General features: G+C 40.2%; 1 protein-coding gene across 1 annotated transcript in view; it reads right to left on the bottom strand.

Moving 5' to 3' along the window:
* Positions 1-14648: 14648 nt before the first annotated feature.
* Positions 14649-20288, bottom strand: part of steap4 (STEAP family member 4) — a gene marked incomplete at both ends in the record, with an annotated part of 60862 nt that continues 55222 nt past the window's right edge. The window contains 4 exons of the mRNA XM_080425816.1: positions 14649-14918; positions 18698-18868; positions 19142-19295; positions 19790-19884. Coding sequence (XP_080281942.1) covers positions 14649-14918; positions 18698-18868; positions 19142-19295; positions 19790-19884 — 690 coding nt within the window. The remainder of the gene's footprint in view (positions 14919-18697; positions 18869-19141; positions 19296-19789; positions 19885-20288) is intronic.

Here is a 20288-nt window from a genome sequence, read left to right as displayed (position 1 = left end):
CAGCCCACTATCCTATCAATAAAGGCAGAAAAAGCCCCAAAAACTATTTTACGTTTAAAAAAAATAATAACTTAATTGTTACAACCATGATACAGTAGGTGTGATGTAGTAGCCTAATGCAGGTGTAAGACCATTGTGTTTGTATTGTGTTATAGCTTATAGGTATAATGAATAGTTTTCTATGCATTTTGGGGGTTTGGGGGGTTTGACCCCTTTGTGTCCCTTATTTGAATCTCTGGGTGTTGGCAACCCTAATTAACATTTTAGTCGAATCTTCTTGAATGTGTAGAAATGTCCTAATGATCTGTTTGAGTGTAAACAGAATGTTAATAAAGGTTTGGTTAAACCTCTCTCTCTCTCTCTCTCTCTCTCTCTCTCTCTCTCTCTCTCTCTCTCTCTCTCTCTCGCTGGCTCTCTCTCTGAGTCTCTCTGTCACTCACTCGCTCGCACGCACGCACGCACGCACGCACGCACGCACGCACGCACGCACGCACGCACGCACGCACGCACGCACACACACACACACACACACACACACACACACACACACACACACACAGCGGCTTTTACCCATGACTCCGGCGTTCTGAAATGGTTAGCCCTTTGCATGTCTGAAAAAATAGCAATGGAGCAGCAGGCTGTAAGGATTGAGCAAGTAGATAAGTTACCAATCTGAATTTAGTGACACCAACCCCAACATGTGGACTTGTTATTTTCTTGTTCGGCATGAGTCTTGCTACAGCATAAAATTACATTTCAATCCTGTCTCTTTTTAATTTTTTCATGAATAACACTTGTTTTTCTTTCTTTCTTTTTTATTTTATTTAGAGTACAACACTTAAGGTACAACACTTAATTATAAGAAATGATTTTGGTTGCAGTGTAGCATTCGCTCTGTAGCCATACAGAGAGAGGAAGACAGGCACATGGACACACAGTGGAACAAATAGATAGATGGATAGATTTGATTTACTCCTTAAAGGTAGGGTAAGTGATGTTTTTGGATTAAAACTAAAATGTTTCTGTTAAAAGGATAAAGCTCTATATAACGATTGGTATTCAATGCTATAGAGTGTTTGTAACTGGGATCTCAGCATCTCTCCAGCTCTTCAATAAACAGAAAATACATGTTTCAGGTGGGTTGCCAATTTCAATCAGGAGAGAGTAGGCTACCCATTTATCAGCTTCAATTGTATAGTGTTCCAGTTCCAATGGGGTCTGCTCATTTCTTTGTGTCATCACTTCCAATTTCACCTGTTCATCTTGTATCCTGTATGAGTTCTTTCTCCTGAATGGTATCCCAACCTGAAAATATTGGAGAGATGAGGAGACCCCTGTTACTTAACAAACACTATAGCAATGCTATCAGAATATAGAGCATTCAACACTTATTTTAACAAAGAAAATCACTTGCCCTACCTTTAATTTGAGTTGATTACTTGTGATAACTGAGATTGTACAAAAGCAACCAAATGGACCCACACTTTCAGGGTTAGATTGTCACTAAGGGTTTTATAGTGTAATTGTAGTCTCATGATATGCACCCATGGTTCGGTTCGCACACATCTATAGACTTCCTGTTGTCACTTCTGTCCTGATGGACAAACTTTCAAAAGAGAGTCCTGTATTTCAAAATTATATTTTGAAATACACGGGCCGCTGTCAGCGCATGTGAGGCCCAAAAACATTTCTGGAAAGTATGTTTTGGACCCCAGAAATACATATCCGCTGTATTTTAACACGAGGAATGTTTTCAAACCATTCCATTTGTATATTTGCAAAATAATTCTGGAGCAGACGGGCAGATTTTCATATTGGGTTCTCAGTAAGAAAAGAACAAAACTAATTCTCCTTAAATGACCTGCCCACAATTGGGTTACCAGGGTTAAAGTGGTTACCTATTCTAAAGAAAGAAAACCTGGAGACTTGAGTCATCCACTGATACAGGCATGAAATGTGGCATGGCCCAAGTCTATCCCGTGTTTGGGATTTCAATAATTGGGTCTTATCAGTACAGTCAGTGCTTCTATCACAAGTTGAACAGTGGTTGAAAAGTACATTTCTTTACTTAAAAATAGCAATACTGCAATGTTATTATTGTATTTAATTTTTTTCATTTTCCCAAAAAAATATTAAAAATACATGAAAAAATTAATTGAAAAAACACGGGCCCCTCGCGTATTAGGGGGGCGGTATGAGTCACCAGAACCAAGGACGGGTGTGTTTGATGAGTCTATCATGGTTAAAATGGAGTTTGAAGTTACAATGGGTTTGTATAGGAAGGGGGCGTGTCTGATAAAATGAATATCAAATATCTAAATACTGAATCGAGCAACTTAAAAACTGTCTGGGGGGCTCACAAAGGCCTGAGTAGACGATAAAATGACCAAAAGTTTTTTGAAAGTGAAATATCCCTTTAAGTACAGTACTTGAGTACATGTACTTAGTTAATTTCCACCACCGATGTTGAGCAAAAGGGCCACTTAGCTGCAAAGGTGAGTGGGTGCTTATAGGTCATATGGTTATTTTCAGAGGACCAGCTAAACTTGTTTTTTGTTTGTCAGGGAAGCTTCAATAGTTGTGTTTTCCATTAAATTGAACAGCTATTCTATCTTGATGAGGAAGTCTTAGACCATGCGTAGGTGTAATGTAAGGTATGCCAATGGACAATGGAAAACTTAAGGTGAGAGTACTATACATGATGAGTGATTAGATACGGAAGGGCATGACAGGTTGTAAAGGAATGCAGTGTCCTGTTCCCTGGGTCCTATGTTCCCCGGGTCCTATGTTCCCCGCTTTCCTAGGGAGAGCGGGGAATATAGGACCTAACCTAAACCTAACCCTAACCCTAACCTTAGTGGGGAACATAGAACCCGGGGAACATAGGTATGACCCCGTCAAATAGCATCTGTAGCAAGGTGCAATGTTTTCAGTAAAACCATATTTTGTTGTAATAGCATGAAACACTTTCTCTCGATTTATGTTCAGCTTTACTTGCTTGTCCAGTTCTGCCCTCATTTACCGTGGTAGCAAACAGATCCCTCTCAGCAGATGACATGCCTTCTGTTTTTGCTCTTTTCCTGCACCACACTTCGTACACAATTTAAAAAATAATTATCCCACAAAGGATTGAACACCAAAAAAAAGTAATACAACATTTGTCACAGACATTGACACATCTGGGCAGTGGGCACAGACACAATTGTCCATGTATAGACATGTTGGTGACCCCTGCTTAGTGGGAATGATCAGTAGGACATGTTAGTCACTTTGGCCACTTTTACGTAATATAATTGTTCTTTCTTCTCAGATGCAAATTTTAGTCTTCATTTGTCATTTTCTGTTTAGACCTTACAGGTAAAATGTTCACCTTCCCACAAGAGACCAACACAGCTCATGTAAGGCTAAGGAAAGACAAACAAAAAGACATACAGAAAGACAGACAGACAGACAGACAGACAGACAGACAGACAGACAGACTGAGGGAGAAAGACAGGCACGACAGACAAAGTAGATGGTAGATTACATTTTAGTCCTCCACTTTGTCCTTATTGTTCCCAGGGCATTTCCAGTGCCATTGGTTATTAATTCAGGTCTAGTGCATTACTTAGGCATATCTGTTATATTTTGCAAAGCTAAGTCTTATTTGGACCAAACTGACAAACTAACTGGTAAGAAAGCAATTTGTATTCTCAAATGATTTCTGCACAATCTAGACTTCCTGTTGTCACTTTAGTCCCGGTGGACAAAGGTCTCATTCACAAACTGGTGCATGCAATTTAAAGAAGTTCAGCACACCATGAAGAGAAGAGATGAGGAAGTCAGTTTGTGCCTGAAAGCCTGTTGCCCAATAGGGGTGAAAAGTTGGGAACATTCCAGTGGTATGGGCTCAATTCAGTGCCAATATTATGTTGTACTTGTAAAAAGATTTTGTATTTGTAAACAAATTTTGTATTTGTAAAAAAAATATTTGTATTCGTAAAAATAATTTGTACTCGTAAATAAAAGATTTGTATTCGTAAATAAAAGATTTGTATTCGTAAACAAAATATTTGTATTCGTAAAAATAATTTGTACTCGTAAAAAAAATATTTGTATTCGTAAATAAAAGATTTGTATTCGTAAAAAAAATATTTGTATTCGTAAAAAAATGTTTTGTATTTGTAAGCAAAATATTTTTATTCGTAAGATAAAAATGTGTCCATAAAAAAAAATATTTTAAACTTTTTTGCTATATATATTTTTTTGTGTGTTTGTAACATGTGTTAAACATGTTGTAATTGTATAATTATATTTACAATGAACATTGTGACCAGAAAAAAACAACAGTTTGCTCGCTCGAAGATCTGTTTGCTCTCTCTCAGATCTGTTTGCTCTCTCTCAGATCTGTATTTTTGGCACTCTGCACTTCCGGGTATGAGCCAATCACGTGAGGCCTTTTCCACTACCCAATCATAAAGCTCCATAGGTCTCCATGGCAACATGGCAAACGGGGTTGCCATGTTGCAACCCCAAGAGTTTTAGCTGCAACATAATTCAATTGCTCAGGAAATAAACAACGGATTACAATAATATAACATTCCCTATAATCAGTAACATGTAGGTGATACCTATGTCTATCAAATATGGTTTTATTGAAAGGCAATCAAAGGCTAGATCGAGTTTAGAAAGCAAACAGGTAATGTCAGGGCGCCTCAGTGCGGCTGCAGAGTTTGATTGAGTGTGAGACTAGGACACTCATTATCCCACATGCCATATGTCAAAATGACCGGCTTCACCGGGAATCGTGCGCGTGTATTTTGCTAAGAGATAGGTTACATAGTTTAATTGATATTAATGTATTAGTGCATTAAATTTCCCCATCCACTTTAAAGGGAAAATGAAAAAACTCGATTTCAAGTATTTTTTTCTCAGAAACTGTAAGGGCTAGAGTTACAAGACTTGGAGGGGAGGTTCATAATTTAGTCAGAAATTATCCAAAAACAAAATTACACCAGTCGGCCTCATGGTGGCGCTATAAAAGCCCCCTTTACGTTTTGGCCTTTAACTTTTGAACCGTAGGTCGTAAAATAAAAATATTTTTTCCCTAGATTCCTTGGGTCATGACGCAACTCCCCATATAGGCCACGCCCATTTGCGTCAGTATAGATTTTCCGCCATTTTTTTTTCTTCTTCAAAACACACTTTTAGCTCCTCCTCCCACATATTTTGTCCGTAATGTCCGGGCGCCTCAGTGCGGCTGCAGAGTGAGACTAGAATAATAGAGAGCACATGTTCATCAGCTTGTAATTTTCAATGCAGAACATTTATTATTACCATTTAAGAGTGCAAGAGTGATGCTTTATTATTTTATTGTTATTATTATTATTAGATACTGTATATATGTGTGTTGGAGGGAATCACATCCTGCCAAAAACTAGACTACAGCGCTGGCATATGGCAAAGTGGGAATGCTTTTAGGGATTCGTTGAGTAAACTACCCTTGACATGTGATTCAAATTTGGGATTGACCGGACGTTTCGTTCGTGAGTTTTGGCCTTTTTTGTAAAAATCCCTCCCGCTAATTTTCATTTTCATTTATTGAATGAAATTCCGTTTGGAGGTGTTTATTGTATGGGTCCAGAGATCATGTGCACCGATTTCTGTGAAATTTGGACAAAATATGTGGGAGGAGGAGCTAAAAGTGTGTTTTGAAGAAAATTCAAAATGGCGGAAAATCTATCCTGACGCAAATGGGCGTGGCCTATACGGGGAGTTGTGTCATGACCCAAGGAATCTAGGGAAAATTTTTATTTTACGACCTACGGTTCAAAAGTTAAAGGCCAAAACGTAAAGGGGGCTTTTATAGCGCCACCATGAGGCCGACTGGTGTACTTTTGTTTTTGGATAATTTCGGACTAAATTATGAACCTCCCCTCCAAGCCTTGTAACTCTAGCCCTTACAGTTTCTGAGAAAAAAATACTTGAAATCGAGTTTTTTCATTTTCCCATTAAAGTGGATGGGGAAATTTAATGCACTAATAAATTAATATCAATTAAACTATGTAACCAATCTCTTAGCAAAATACACACGCACGATTCCCGGTGAAGCCGGTCATTTTGACATATGGCATGTGGGATAATGAGTGTCCTAGTCTAACACTCAATCAAACTCTGCAGCCGCACTGAGGCGCCCTGACATTACCTGTTTGCTTTCTAAACTCGATCTAGCCTTTGATTACCTTTCAATAAAACCATATTTGATAGACATAGGTATCACCTACATGTTAGTGATTATAGGGAATGTTATATTATTGTAATCCGTTGTTTATTTCCTGAGCAATGGAATTATGTTGCAGCTAAAACTCTTGGGGTTGCAACATGGCAACCCCGTTTGCCATGTTGCCATGGAGACCTATGGAGCTTTATGATTGGGTAGTGGAAAAGGCCTCACGTGATTGGCTCATACCCGGAAGTGCAGAGTGCCAAAAATACAGATCTGAGAGAGAGCAAACAGATCTGAGAGAGAGCAAACTGTTGTTTTTTTCTGGTCACAATGTTCATTGTAAATATAATTCTACAATTACAACATGTTTAACACATGTTACAAACACACAAAAAAATATATATAGAAAAAAAGTTTAAAATATTTTTTTTTATGGACACATTTTTATCTTACGAATAAAAATATTTTGCTTACAAATACAAAACCTTTTTTTACGAATACAAATATTTTTTTTACGAATACAAATCTTTTATTTACAAATACAAATATTTTTTTTACGAGTACAAATTATTTTTACGAATACAAATATTTTTTTTACGAATACAAATCTTTTATTTACGAATACAAATATTTTTTTTACGAGTACAAATTATTTTTACGAATACAATTTTTTTTTTTACAAATACAAAATTTGTTTACAAATACAAAATCTTTTTACAAGTACAACATAATATTGGCACTGAATTGAGCCCATACAGTGGCCCTGGGCTGACAGGTTTTGGCCAAAAAACTAAATGGAAAAGTTCTGTATATTTTGGACCAAGCAAATCTCTGGGCATGTTTTTTTTTTTTTTACAACTGGGTTCTGCTGAAAGAAGTCTAGTGTGTTTTGTTGGGATTCATTTCTGCAGATAGGCCCGAGATGCATCCAAAAAGAGGGGCTCTCAGGTATAATCTGTTTCCAACTGCCTGGGAAAATGTGTCAAATGAAAACTATGGCATTGACTTTATTTCCTCCTTTTTCCTTTTAACTACCTGTAGAGCCCCATTCTAGTTTTGTTAATTAAAATAAGTTCCAAATTCTAGCTTAGGTGTTGTCAGACGACAACACAGAAGCATGTCCACTTCAATGTAGTCCAATATTCATCTTTTTAGCTGATCTAAAGTTTTGTATCAGTTATTTGTCTTCTCTGATGCAAATGCCAATGGAACAGGATATGAATTCCTCGACATTTTCCATTTAGACCTTACAGGCAGTGGCGTACCCACTGTAGAGAAAGGGCAGGCGGTCGCCTGCCCAACAAAGATCTCGCCTCCCCTAGAAAACCCAAATAACCCATTGCGTGCTTAATTTCCTCAAAGTCACGCATCCAACAAGCTTTGAACTGAGCAGATTGGACCTTCCGTTCCAGAGATAATGGTCAAAACATCTTGAAAACGGCCACTTTCGCCGGTTTTCGATTGCCGATTTTCGAGGGGGTGCAAAAAAAAATCTCGCCTGCCATAAATGTAATTCCTGGGGACGCTACTGCTTACAGGTAAAAATGTTCAAATTTCCACAGCAGACCAACACGGCTTATGTGAAGCTAAAGACAACTCAAAACATATTCGAGGTAAGATAAATAGTTGAGCTAGGAGCAACCTCCGAAGTTACCATTTCTGTAAAAATCTGAAGCTAATGTTGCGAAGCCTTCAGAGCTACTTCAGGCAGACAACTCAGAACAGCTGCAACTCCTGATCACGCGATCATGCAGTGACTGTGGCAGGCTATTTAAACCTGCCTGCTTACTGTTCATAATTTTTGCTGCTGCTCTGCCATCTTGCTTCTCTGCTATGCTGCTTCAGTTTAGCCCTATGAAGTGTTTTTTTTTTTCACTCCCACTACCACCCCAGCATCAAACAGTGGGCTCAACTTCTATGTGATTCCCTTAGTGGGGTGGTCTTGCGATTTCATTCCCTATCTATTTTGGCCGATTTATGTATTAATTTATATATTTATTCATGTATTATATTTTCATGCTTACAAGGAATGAATGAATTGAGTCAGAGCCTTTACAGCTAAATATGCTCAATAAATATATTTATTTCAATTCAAGATTTGTCTGACTGAATCGTATCCCATTTTGGTCTTTCATACTAGCATACTAGTGGAGTTGGAGTAAATACAGGCAAGCATGTTTTTAATTTGCATTGGTATCCATTCAGTAGAAAGTCTGGCACTATGTGGTGTGCCACCTGGGATTCCAAGGCTGGACCGGGACAGCTGTGGGTGGATGGAAGACCCACTTCCAGGTAGTCACTCAACCCTCAAATCCTCAAAGGAACACCAATCATCATGATAGGAGAGGTAGATACATAATCGTACGAGTGTGTGTGTATGTTACAGTATGTATGTGGAAAATCAGTCAGAATGATAAAGGAGCGTTAATTTTCCGACACAAGTCAACGCCAAGCCCGGCCGGGAGGGGCTTACTACGGCGCGCCGCGGCAATAAGCCCTGCCGCTCGGTGTTCAACTTTTTGCCAGCCACGGACTCACGGGAGAAGAACGGTCCGGGGGTTGGGGGCGCCCATTTTATAGTGCGGGCGGAGCCGTAGAAGCCTCCCACTCACTCCGCCTCATCCCTGCCGGAAAACGATCACTCCTTTTTCAATCTGACCGATTTTCCACATGTACTGTAACATAATATATAGATAGCCTATCATGTTACAGTAGGCTACACGTGAGAAACCAGTAGCCTAGTAAGAAAAACGGAAAAGGGGACGCCCGTTTTTCCGGCACGGAATGCCAGGGCCGGACCCGTAGTGCGTCCCCGGGGCGGCGATTGGCCGGCCCGTCGGCCTCCCGTTTGCCATTGTTGTCGTTTTATTTTTCTTCAGTCGGGGCCGTCCACTCGTTTTTTTTTAAAGTGTTAGTCAATCTAATTGTAATTAAGTTGTAATGTTTTATGGGTGGTGGTCTTATTTTCTCTGAATCTCAACTATAAGTGTATAACCTTCTCAAAAACAGAATTTCCAACTTGTGAATGTCTGTTTTGAATGTCCCAATGTGATGAATGACAGTGTTTCTGAACCACTGACTAAACTTAGTGATTATGAAACTGTTGTCTGTGGTGTTCTACATTATTCTCAGGAAATAGCAATTACTAGATGTTGCCTTTGTGCAAGACAACTTAACATCCCATTTGTCTTCTGGATGGATGGAAATTACAGTAATTACACAGGAAGAATGGCATGAGATGAGTTCTGGCAGAACAGCTCTGTAAAGGAATTTCAAACATTTTGCGATTTAAAAGTCCATTGATCATTCACAGAAGTAAGAGACGGAAGGGACTGATTTTAACTGTCACTAAGAATGCAGATCCAAGATAGGTTAAATCAGATGCAATACACAATATTCGTATTGTAAGAGCTTTTAATCTACATCAGGCACACATACACACAGCAACTGATTAGACTATTTATTTTGTATATGTTTTATTTGACATTAGCTTCTTTCACATCACTGAGGAACATGTAGAGTCCTATAGTCTGTTTCTGTCTGTCTAAACAATAAAAACCATTTAGCTAGGGAAGCTGGTGCACTCTCTGATGGAGTCTGCCATGAGATCGAACAGTAAACTTTTAAAAGGCCTAAGGTAGATCAGTTCATTAAGCTTCAGTACTGTTTGTAAGTGATTCCAAGCTGGTGAGGCAGCCCAAATGAAAGTTTGTTTGCCAAGTTCAGTTTGAGCTTTACGGACGGGACGGTGAGTAACAGGGAGTCGCTTGAACGTAAACTGTAGTTACTGGTTTTGTGTGAAATACCCACAAATGTAGGAGGGAAGCAAACCAATGATGGATTTATAAATAAATAAGTACCAGTGAGTGAGCCTACCCGAGATCAATGGAGACCACCCAACTACGGCATGCAAGGTGCAATGGTAAGTGAGAAACTTGCAGCCTGTGACAAACCTCAGGGCACTGTGGTACACTGTATCTAACGAGCTCAAGCATTTGGCAGTGGCATGCATGTAGATCAGATCACCAAAGTCCAATAATGGAAGGAATGTAGCCTCAACCAGTTTTGTCTTGTTGACAAAGGAAAAGCACAATTTATGTCTAGAATAAAATCCTAGCTTGAGCTTGAGCTTCTTAACTAAGTTTTCAATATGACATTTCAATGTCATATTGTCATAGGAACACAATGGAAACAAGTCCCCAGGACTTTTTGGTGATATCTTTTTTAGCCCAAATGTGTGTTTGCATTTCTGTCTAATAAAGTATTCAATCAATCAATCAATCAATCAATCAAATGTTAAATTGAAATCAATTAAAATATCTAATACTTGTACAGTAGGCTACTGTGAGACTATTTCAATTCCACTGCCACAGTGGCAACAATCCCTCATTCTAACCGCCTATGCCCTCCTACAGAGAGTGTCTGACCATATCTGAATATTCTCACTTGGAAATATCAGCTTCTCTCCCTTACAGATAGCATTAGACCATTTAGGATAAGTGAGGAGTTATCTACACAAAATACAAGTGGGAACTGAGTAATTACTGCAGCCAGGAATAGAATAAAGATTGAGCTATGATACAAAGAATATAAATGTAGCAAAATAAGTGCACAAGATTCAACAACTCTCAAGGGGCATGAGGTACATTGAAACTGCATGTTTCCTGATTGAAAGAGAATGAATGAATGGAACCAGCGACCTTTGGTGATACACCAGAAACTTAACACACATGCACATGCACATGCACATGCACATGCACATGCACATGCACATGCACATGCACATGCACATGCACATGCACATGCACATGCACAAACCCAGACATTAAACTGTAAATATATATACTGTGATAAGTATGGTAGTTTCTTTGACAAATTCAACACGTAAGCTTTCAGACTGATTTCTCAACAAAATTGACATTTGAACAGTGGTGGAAAAAGTACTCAAATGTTTTGCTTAAGTAAAATAATCAATACTACAATGTAGAAATACAAGTAAAAGTCCGGAATTAAAAATTTGAGAAAAGGTCAACTGCACCATTGCTAAGTTGTGATGTGTGATGAAGTGTGATAAATGTAGTATAGATTCAGTAATTTAACATTTGACTTCTTTGTTTAATCAAAAAACAACTTAGTTCCAAAACGAGTAACAATATTTTAGCCTGCAGTCTTTTACATCAAACTTGCATCATTCTAATCAGACGGTTTCACAAGGGCAAATTTGCATGGGCGTCCGTGCATGATTTAACATGTGAATCCCAGGCTTGATTGTTCTACATTAGATACAGTGTACAGTTCTCTACATATGTAGACTTGTGCTGATGGCAAATGTAGGCTACCTATCTAGTTTCAGCCCTGTGTTTACGCTCCTGGGGAAGGGCGAGTGGATCGCGGTCAGACACGGCATAATCAGGTTACAGGGCGTCTGCGTGTGTGAAATTAAACACAAGACGAATTGATGATGAATGCGAGCGGGCTGATTTCTTCGCTTTTGTTACATCTTAATTCTCTCCCAGAGCTATGCTACTGCTATGCTGTAATCTGGCTTGTAGATCAGCGCCCTACAGCAAGAAATAGTCTAAAAATCAACAAAGGCTTGCTCAGTAATGGGAGAATGATGCGCAGCGTGAGAGAGTACATGAGATTGCAGATTGCGTGTGCAGATAATGCGGTTAAAATGTGAGATAACAGGATGTGTCTGACTGAATGTTACGCTAAGGGCTGAGAAAGAGGATCTGCGTACATTACTCCCTACAGTACATACCTCGCTCAGGGTTTGGTGCTAAAGCTTTAGTGTGTGTTTGCCTGTATCTGTGTCTGTCTGTGTACATCTATAGGCTATGTTCACGTGTGTGTGTTTGTGGGTGCATGTGTGTGTGTGTGTGTGTGTGTGTGTGTGTGTGTGTGTGTGTGTGTGTGTGTGTGTGTGTGTGTGTGTGTGTGTGTGTGTGTGTGTGTGTGTGTGTGTGTGTGTGTAGGCTACATGTTATAGCATGTGTGCACAAGTGTGTAATTTTATAATCACAATGCTGACCTTACCCTCACCTACAGTCTGTTTTTCTGTTGTGTTGTGTGCATGTGAATCTGTGTGTGTGCATGCGTGCATGGGTGCATGCATATGTGCAATGCGCTTCGGTAAGATAACTCACAGAGTTAGCGATCTCTCATGTCGGCAGTGTGCTTTTGGGTGGTTTGAGTGTGCGTGCACACTCAAAAATAAAGAAAAGAGCCAGTTTGTGGGCGAGAGGTGTCTGTGTTAGAGGAGGAAAAAGATCAATAAGGCTCTGAAAAGAGAGAGCGACCTCTGGGATCTACTACCAGCACTGGAGGGGAGAGCAGACAGGAACAGGAAACAAGCTGTCTATGTTTATCAAAACAATGCATTTCAGCTGGGGATATCTGTCTATTTTTCTCCACATTCAGTGGAAAAAAGACGGAGTGTTGACATCAAATAGAAGCCGCTCCTCCCAAAGCATAAACACAACTGTGTGCATTAAAAATGGAAATACACATCTAGGAAAAAAAAGTATGAGGTTTCTCTTGTAGCGAAAAAGTTGTTTTGACACATTATGCATACTGTATGCATGCATGCGTTCCCAGAATAAACATCGATGTCTGATCTGCTCTCTCTTTCCTACATACAGTAAAATGTCGACGGGTGCTCTTGTCATTGTATAATCTAAAATGTAACATTTCGCAAGTATTCGCACGGTGGTCCGTATGATGTCCAAAAAGCACAAGTTTTTGCATGGTAACCTACGAAAAGTGATGCCACCTGACTTTGTAATTTTACAAACGTGTTAGGCATCGTGTTTATGGTTAAAGCTTAAGCTGACACCAATGACTCGCATTGCAACGCAGGTCAGTGCAGTTTGGGGATTCTGTTGCAAGTGGTTGCAGTTGCATGCTGTGAAGAATTGGTGTGAACTGGGCTTTAGCGCAAGTTATTATGATTTTGTTTATGGGTAAGGTAAGGTTTTGGTCATGGCTGCTGGTTAAAATGTGGCCTACTGGAGTCCACACATACACATGCATACAATATAATGCAAATGAAGGTACAACAGCTTTTGTAACAAGCGCTAAGAATTTGCTGATCAGGCTCAATATTTACATATTTTAGAAAGAAAAAGAAAAGCAAGCACACACTACTGCTGTCTTCAGTCATTTTAAATAAGTAAAACATGTTTTAATAAGTTGCTGTAAAATCTGTTTAAATCACAGTTTGAGTTGCATGCATCTGCATACAAATGTGTAACCCCTTTCATCTTGTGTGTGAACTCAAGAAGTTACATTTACACTGTATGTCTAATGCAGCCTATATCACACCTGTCACCAGATTGTTCCCATAACTAATGTGATGTCACATATAGAGCTATACTGTACAGTGCTTCCTGCTTTAACCACTTGAACCCCAGCATCCGTATTCTTTAACCAAAAATAGTAGATATGTTGGCTATTTTTGATTTTGGCAAAGAGATTTGATATTGATATTTTTACCTTGGATTGTCTCTGCATCACGCAATGTGCCAAAGTAAATTCCTCCTGTTGTGACCCGACATGTGTTATAAATTAGTCGTGGGTTCAGAGCAGAGCTGTTTCTAGCCTTTGGGGCGTGCTATTGTTTGGGCCCCCCTACCTTAGCATTGTAAAGCCTCACTATGAAACTTTGTTGCATAGTTTTATATTTTGTCCAATCTGTATGGTAGAGTATGTTAATACAATATAACTTATACAATTGGGGTGATTGTATTTGCTCTGGAATCGAACGTACTGTCTTAAAGGTAGGGTAAGTGATATTTTTGGGTTAAAACAAAAAGTATTTTTTTTAAAGGTTAAAGCACTATATTCTGATAGTAATCATTGCTATAGAGTGTTTGTTCAGTAACAGGAGTCTCCCCGTCTCTCCAGCTCTTTAATAAACAGAAAATACATTTTCTGGTAGGTGTCAAAATCTCAGCCAATCAGGAGAAAGTACCCATTTTTAAGCTTCATCTTTATAGTGTTCCAGTTCTAATTTTGCCTGCTCATTTCTTAGTGTCATCACTTCCAATTTCACTTGTTTAATCTATATCCTGATTGAGTTCTCTATCCTGATTGGATAAAATTGGAAATGAAACTGAAACTGAAACGAAAATGCATTTTCTGTTTTATAAAGAGCTGGAGAGACATGGAGACTCCTTATATGGACAGGACACTCTATAGTAACGAGCACTATCAGAAAATAGACCCATTTTGCAATTATTTGAATAATTGCAAATCACTTACCCTACCTTTAATAATGATTACTACAGAAAATAAGTTATTGGATCTTTTCTAGTCTACAATACCGTAAATGCATTTAGCTTAAATACTGTTAAGTAAGTTCAATTGTATAGACCATGCTTTTGATTAACCCATGATGGCAAAACCCCCCACCCCGCAATTAGCAAGAAACGGCTCTGGTTCAGAGTTGCATAGCCTTGTTGTCCTCCCCTCTCTCAGCTCCTGGGTCGCTCCTCCTCTCCCAGCCTTGTCGTATGCGTGTGAGGCTGCGGTCGACGCAGGGGAGAAGCAGCAGCAGTTTGCAGAACAGCACCACAGAGGGAATGACCAGACACAGCATGTAACCTGGAGGAGTGTACCACTTGTAGGTGGAGAGCTTGAGGAACTTGTTCCAGCCATACATGTAGCCATGCGCCGTGCACACAAACAGCGTCAAGTGTCCCAGCTTGGACTGAAAGAAACACACGCACGCACGCACGCACGCACGCACACAGGCACACACACACACACACACACACACACACACACACACACACACACACACACACACACACACACACACACACACACACACACACACACACACACACACACACACACACACACGCGCACACGCATGCACACACACACACATTTGTCTCATTATCAAAAAAAAAATCTATTTCATTTTAGAAAAGCTATTCATTGAATAAAACAACCTAATTATTCTTAGAAAGTGATTGTAAACAACTGAATAAGTAAACATCATCATTATTTGAACAACATTTTCTCTCCTTTCTGCTCTGGGTCTTCCTCTTGTCTCAACATGCCACATATTTCTCTTTAGTTTGGTCAGTATACAAGCTGTCAATGTATCACTAAATTGATAACATTAAGACATGTTTCAGACACTAAATAGTGATGACTTATGACATGTTATCTCGGTCACAGGTTACAGAGGATCTTCAATGGAATTTTTACATTTGGATAAATTCAGAAAATAAGCTCTCTAGCTCTCTATCTCTAGATGTTTTGTTTAACTAGAACAACAACTACAGATCACTATTAAAACATTTTGAACCACATACGCAAATAATATAAGTTAAAGAAAAATAATAACAGTTTCAAAATGTATGGTTGAGATATCAATGGGTGTAATTTATGTCGTAGAACGAAACGTGACGCTCTTTGAAGGCTTCTCTGTTGAAACATTGAAATGTTGGATGCTGGGCTGCTTGGTAAAAGATAATACACTATGTTTCACTGTCTCTCTAGTATAATTGGATTCATGACACTAGTGGCCTTTAAGGTTGTTTTGGGATAATGCAGTTTCATTTCCCCTTTTTACCCAGAGTGGCATACAACTAAGTACAGAGCAAACCTTAACCTACAATAAGCTGCAGGTTATTGGACATACTCTGTCTCACCCTTGCTCTCTCAAAGCCGTGTTCTCTCTCGATTTGAGAGAGAGAGAGAGAGAGAGAGAGAGAGAGAGAGAGAGAGAGAGAGAGAGAGAGAGAGAGAGAGAGAGAGAGAGGGAGAGGTAGAGGGAGAGAGAGAGAGAGGTAGAGGGAGAGAGAGAGAGAGAGAGAGAGAGAGAGAGAGAGAGAGAGAGAGAGAGAGAGAGAGAGAGAGAGAGAGAGAGAGAGAGAGAATGTATTGCCTAGGTCTTGTCTCCCATTTAAAACGTTTTAAACGGTTGGTTTGCGTGCGTTTTGCGCTGCTGTCCGGTACTGGGTGATATGACTTTGATATAGCAAACAATGCAACAGAATTTGTTTTGCATTCAACTTTTTTTTATTATTATTATTTTTGCTGGGGTGGGTGGGGCTAGGGGCTGGATGTTGAGCACCCACCGGTAGAAACGTAAGTCACGTAAACAGAGAATAATGGTAGAAACTCTTGTCGGCAGTGGATGGGAAGTTGTGCCACGATCAGGGGAAACATTTTGATTGTACGACCTACAACAATTGGTCCAGCGACGCCCGAGAATAGACTCCCTCACAGGGTGAAAACATAATCCCCACCCTAGCCATTCTGGCCTGGCGGACATAAATATGTTATATTGTGTATATTGTCATCAAAGATGCTGTAAATTATATTTTGTTAAAATAAGGGACAAATAGCTCTATATTCCCATAAGAATCATTGCTGTATAGAGTGTTGATAGAACTCATAAAGCATACAGGATATAAAAGTGAAATTGGAAGTGATGAAACAAATACATGAGCAGACAAAATTGGAATTGGAACACAAGCTGATCAATTATATTTTCGGGGTTCTCACTCCTGATTGGATGAAATATGTAACCCACATGAAAATGTTTTTGAGCTGGAGAGACCAGGAGGCCCCTGTTACTGTACAAACACCCTATAGCAATAGAAATATAGAGCTTTTAACAATACACTTTTTGTTTTAACCAAAACATATCACTTACAGCACCTTCATCATTGTTTTTCATGGTGTTAATGTATCTGTCCTGCACCTGCACCTTTAAGCTGGATTCTACAGTATAAAATAGTGTTTTATTATTATTACAATGAACTCTTTCAACCATTACAATATTCTAGTACTTCATTTCATATCTGGACAACTCCTCTGCACAAGATTAAGCTATAAAGATTAGCCTGACCTTGACTGCTTACTTGCCAACTTGCCAACTTGTCTGTCTGTCTGTCTGTCTGTCTGTCTGTCTGTCTGTCTGTCTGTCTGTCTGTCTGTCTGTCTGTCTGTCTGTCTGTCTGTCTGTCTGTCTGTCTGTCTGTCTGTCTGTCTGTCTGTCTGTCTGTCTGTCTCTCTCTCTCTCTCTCTCTCTCTCTCTCTCTCTCTCTCTCTCTCTCTCTCTCTCTCTCTCTCTCTCTCTCTCTCTCTCTCTCTCCATCTCTCTATCTTTCTCTCTCTCTCTGACCTTTACACAAACGGACTTGCGACCTGTATTAACAGTCATCTGGCCGGTGAGGATTTATATGCCCCAGTATCATAATTCTATTTAATGAATAACTTAACATTTAAAGTCCAGGCCTAAAGTTATCTGGGCGTCCGTGCTGTGCACTGGTGTTAGACACCTCATTAACCAGACTGGGATTAGCATTGCAGGTGACGTTTGGCTTCTAAGAATGTTTTAATGACTGAACTCCAAATGGGCATCATTGCATGCACGCACGCATGCACGCACGCACGCACGCAAACACGCACGCACACACGCGCACGCAGACATTCACGCGCACACACACACACACATGCACACAAAGACACACACACATGGGCACAGATGCATGTGTGTCTGTGCCCGTGTGTGTGTGTGTGTGTGTGTGTGTGTGTGTGTGTGTGTGTGTGTGTGTGTGTGTGTGTGTGTGTGTGTGTGTGTGTGTGTGTGTGTGTTGTGTGTTGTGTGGCCTTTGCTCTCATTTCAACAGTGTTTTATTTAGGCTGTCCATAGCTTTCTTTTTTAGTCTGAGCACTATAGCCTACTGTAGCATCTTTTCTTAATCGTTCCCAATAAGGAGAGAGCATACAGCCGCATGCAGCTGGCTAGATAAAAGGCCCATGGACCCAGTGTCTTTTTTTCTGAGCGATTCAACTTTTAGGGATTGGCCGCTATGAACAGCACTGATGTCATCACTTCGCCTTGCTTACTTGTTGTTAACTCTTGTTTTATTGTTTTATTGGATCTTGTTTATTCGATACACTTATTTGTTTCATTTGATTTTCCTATTTGTCTCATCTGTTTAAGAAAGTAGGTAGCTGATATATTGCACTTTTACCTTAGCGCTAGGTATACTCTTAGTTGCTTGTTTTAGAAGAGAATGCACTTAAGACTTCTGGTGATTAGTAGTTTTGTTCCCTATTCGCCAAGTTCGCTTTGGATAAAAGCGTCTGCTAAATGACTGTAATGTAATGTAATGTAATGTCATCACTGTCTCTCCTTATCAGTAACTCATGTACAGCGCTGCCACCAATGGCCAGCGCCCTGCCTGCGCTTATCTGCCAGATAAAAATGGCCTTAGTTACCGTTCATGTTTGGTGTTATAGCGTTAGAATCGCGTTTATGATGGTCAAAATCATAGCAGTTAGGCATGGTCCTCATGATGTGAGTGGCAGAGTGATTGAGAGAGATGGTTGCATGTTTGTTTCTTTGTTTTACACTGGGCTCCATTTGGAAAATACATTATTTGTACTTGTACACACACACACACACACACACACACACACACACACACACAGGGACAGGGACAGGGACACTGAACTGACCTGGACAAAGTTGAACTCTCTCCAGCTGAGAGAGGCTCCCACCGAGGGCAGGGAGGTCAGTCCCAGCAGAGCGTACAGGAAGAAGCCCAGAATCCCCAAAACAAACAGAGAGTCTGTCCCCCACGCTTCCGTGCGGTCAAAGTCAAAGGGAGTCGTCTTGTTCTCCTTCATCTGAAACACATAATACACCATCCATATTGGATGAAAAACAAGCTTTCACATTTCACAACATAGGCTTGAAAATGTAGCTGTCAAAGTGTGTGGCAGAATTCTTAATCTTTCAGCCGCTGCCTCCAGCCTGACCTCAGTACCCAAGGCATGCATTTGGGCTACGCAGCTGTTCTTTCGTTACAGAAACTATGTTTTCAATTATATATGTTGGCCAATCTTGGCATGAAACATAAATGTGAAATGTGTTGAGGGATTCGTTTTGTGCCGCTTCACCTCGTCCACCACCGTTGAGATGAGCTTGTGTCTGACGGCGTAGCGGATGGGGATAATGAAGGTGTAGATTGCATGCAGGAAGGCAAAGGCCAGCGCCAACAGACCAATCTGCTTCCTGCATAGCATCCAGCGGTCCAGCCAATCAGGGAAGCGCCTGGAAATCATGACAACACCTTTATTTTATGGAGGCCAGACCATGTTTCTCCATCAAAGGTTCGGAGTAAAAACAAAGTGGGTTCGTGGTCAACATCAAACAGGGTTCCTAGTGTACGTTAGTTAGAAACCACTGTTAAAATGAAAAACTAGGAACTGCTATAGTACATCTGCTGGACTGCCGCAAACCCGTGTCTGGTTCTCACGTGTCCTCCAGAAGCATATGTGCCCTTTGTTTAAACTTTATTTTAAACCTAGAAAGAACACACCTCCCATAGCGCCATACATGCAGCCCAATACAGAGCAACTTATGAAAAGCAACGTCAGGACATACTTGCGTTACTTTGCACACATTAAAAGCATCTCCTGTGAAGTGGTGCCACAGTGCTCGCAAAATGCTTCTGTGACCATAGAGGATCGAATAACAGGGAAGTGCCGGGGGCAAGGTCTGAAACGATGGAGTACACCGAAGTTGGTCCTGTGTTGCTGTCTGACCTGTATTTGGTTCCTCTGTAGAGCTGTAGAATGGCGGCCAGGACTCCAGGCAGGTAGCACAGAGATAACATGACCAGAGACACAATGGGGAAGACCTGAAGTATGAGGAGACAAAGGAACAAGAAGTAAATGAGAGCCAGGGGGGAAAAAGTAAAATATTAATAGTAATATTAATATTATGTCAATTGTTTACTTTTTTGTAATGCGTCATATAATCCTATATTGGATGGGCCAAGGTGGCATGACACGGAAATTAATTAATTAATTCATTCAGTCCCCAGCACAACCGTCCGACTTTTTCTTTTCTATAATTTTTTTTACCCCTTTTTCTGTCGTTATGTCAATTGATTCCTCCCACACATATTTCTGTGTGTTGTCACTGCTGTCGTATCCTACTGACTCACCTGCCAGTGAGGAGCCCCCACCAGGAGGACGTAGAGCCTTCGTTCTACTCCTCCCGCCCAACACTCCCCGCTCACAGGCGGGGAGTGTACTCCAG

Source organism: Gymnoscopelus braueri, assembly GCF_963280865.1.
Source record: "Gymnoscopelus braueri genome assembly, chromosome: 4".
NCBI classification, from domain to species: Eukaryota; Metazoa; Chordata; class Actinopteri; order Myctophiformes; family Myctophidae; genus Gymnoscopelus; species Gymnoscopelus braueri.
This window is presented reverse-complemented; position numbering and strand designations above follow the sequence as displayed.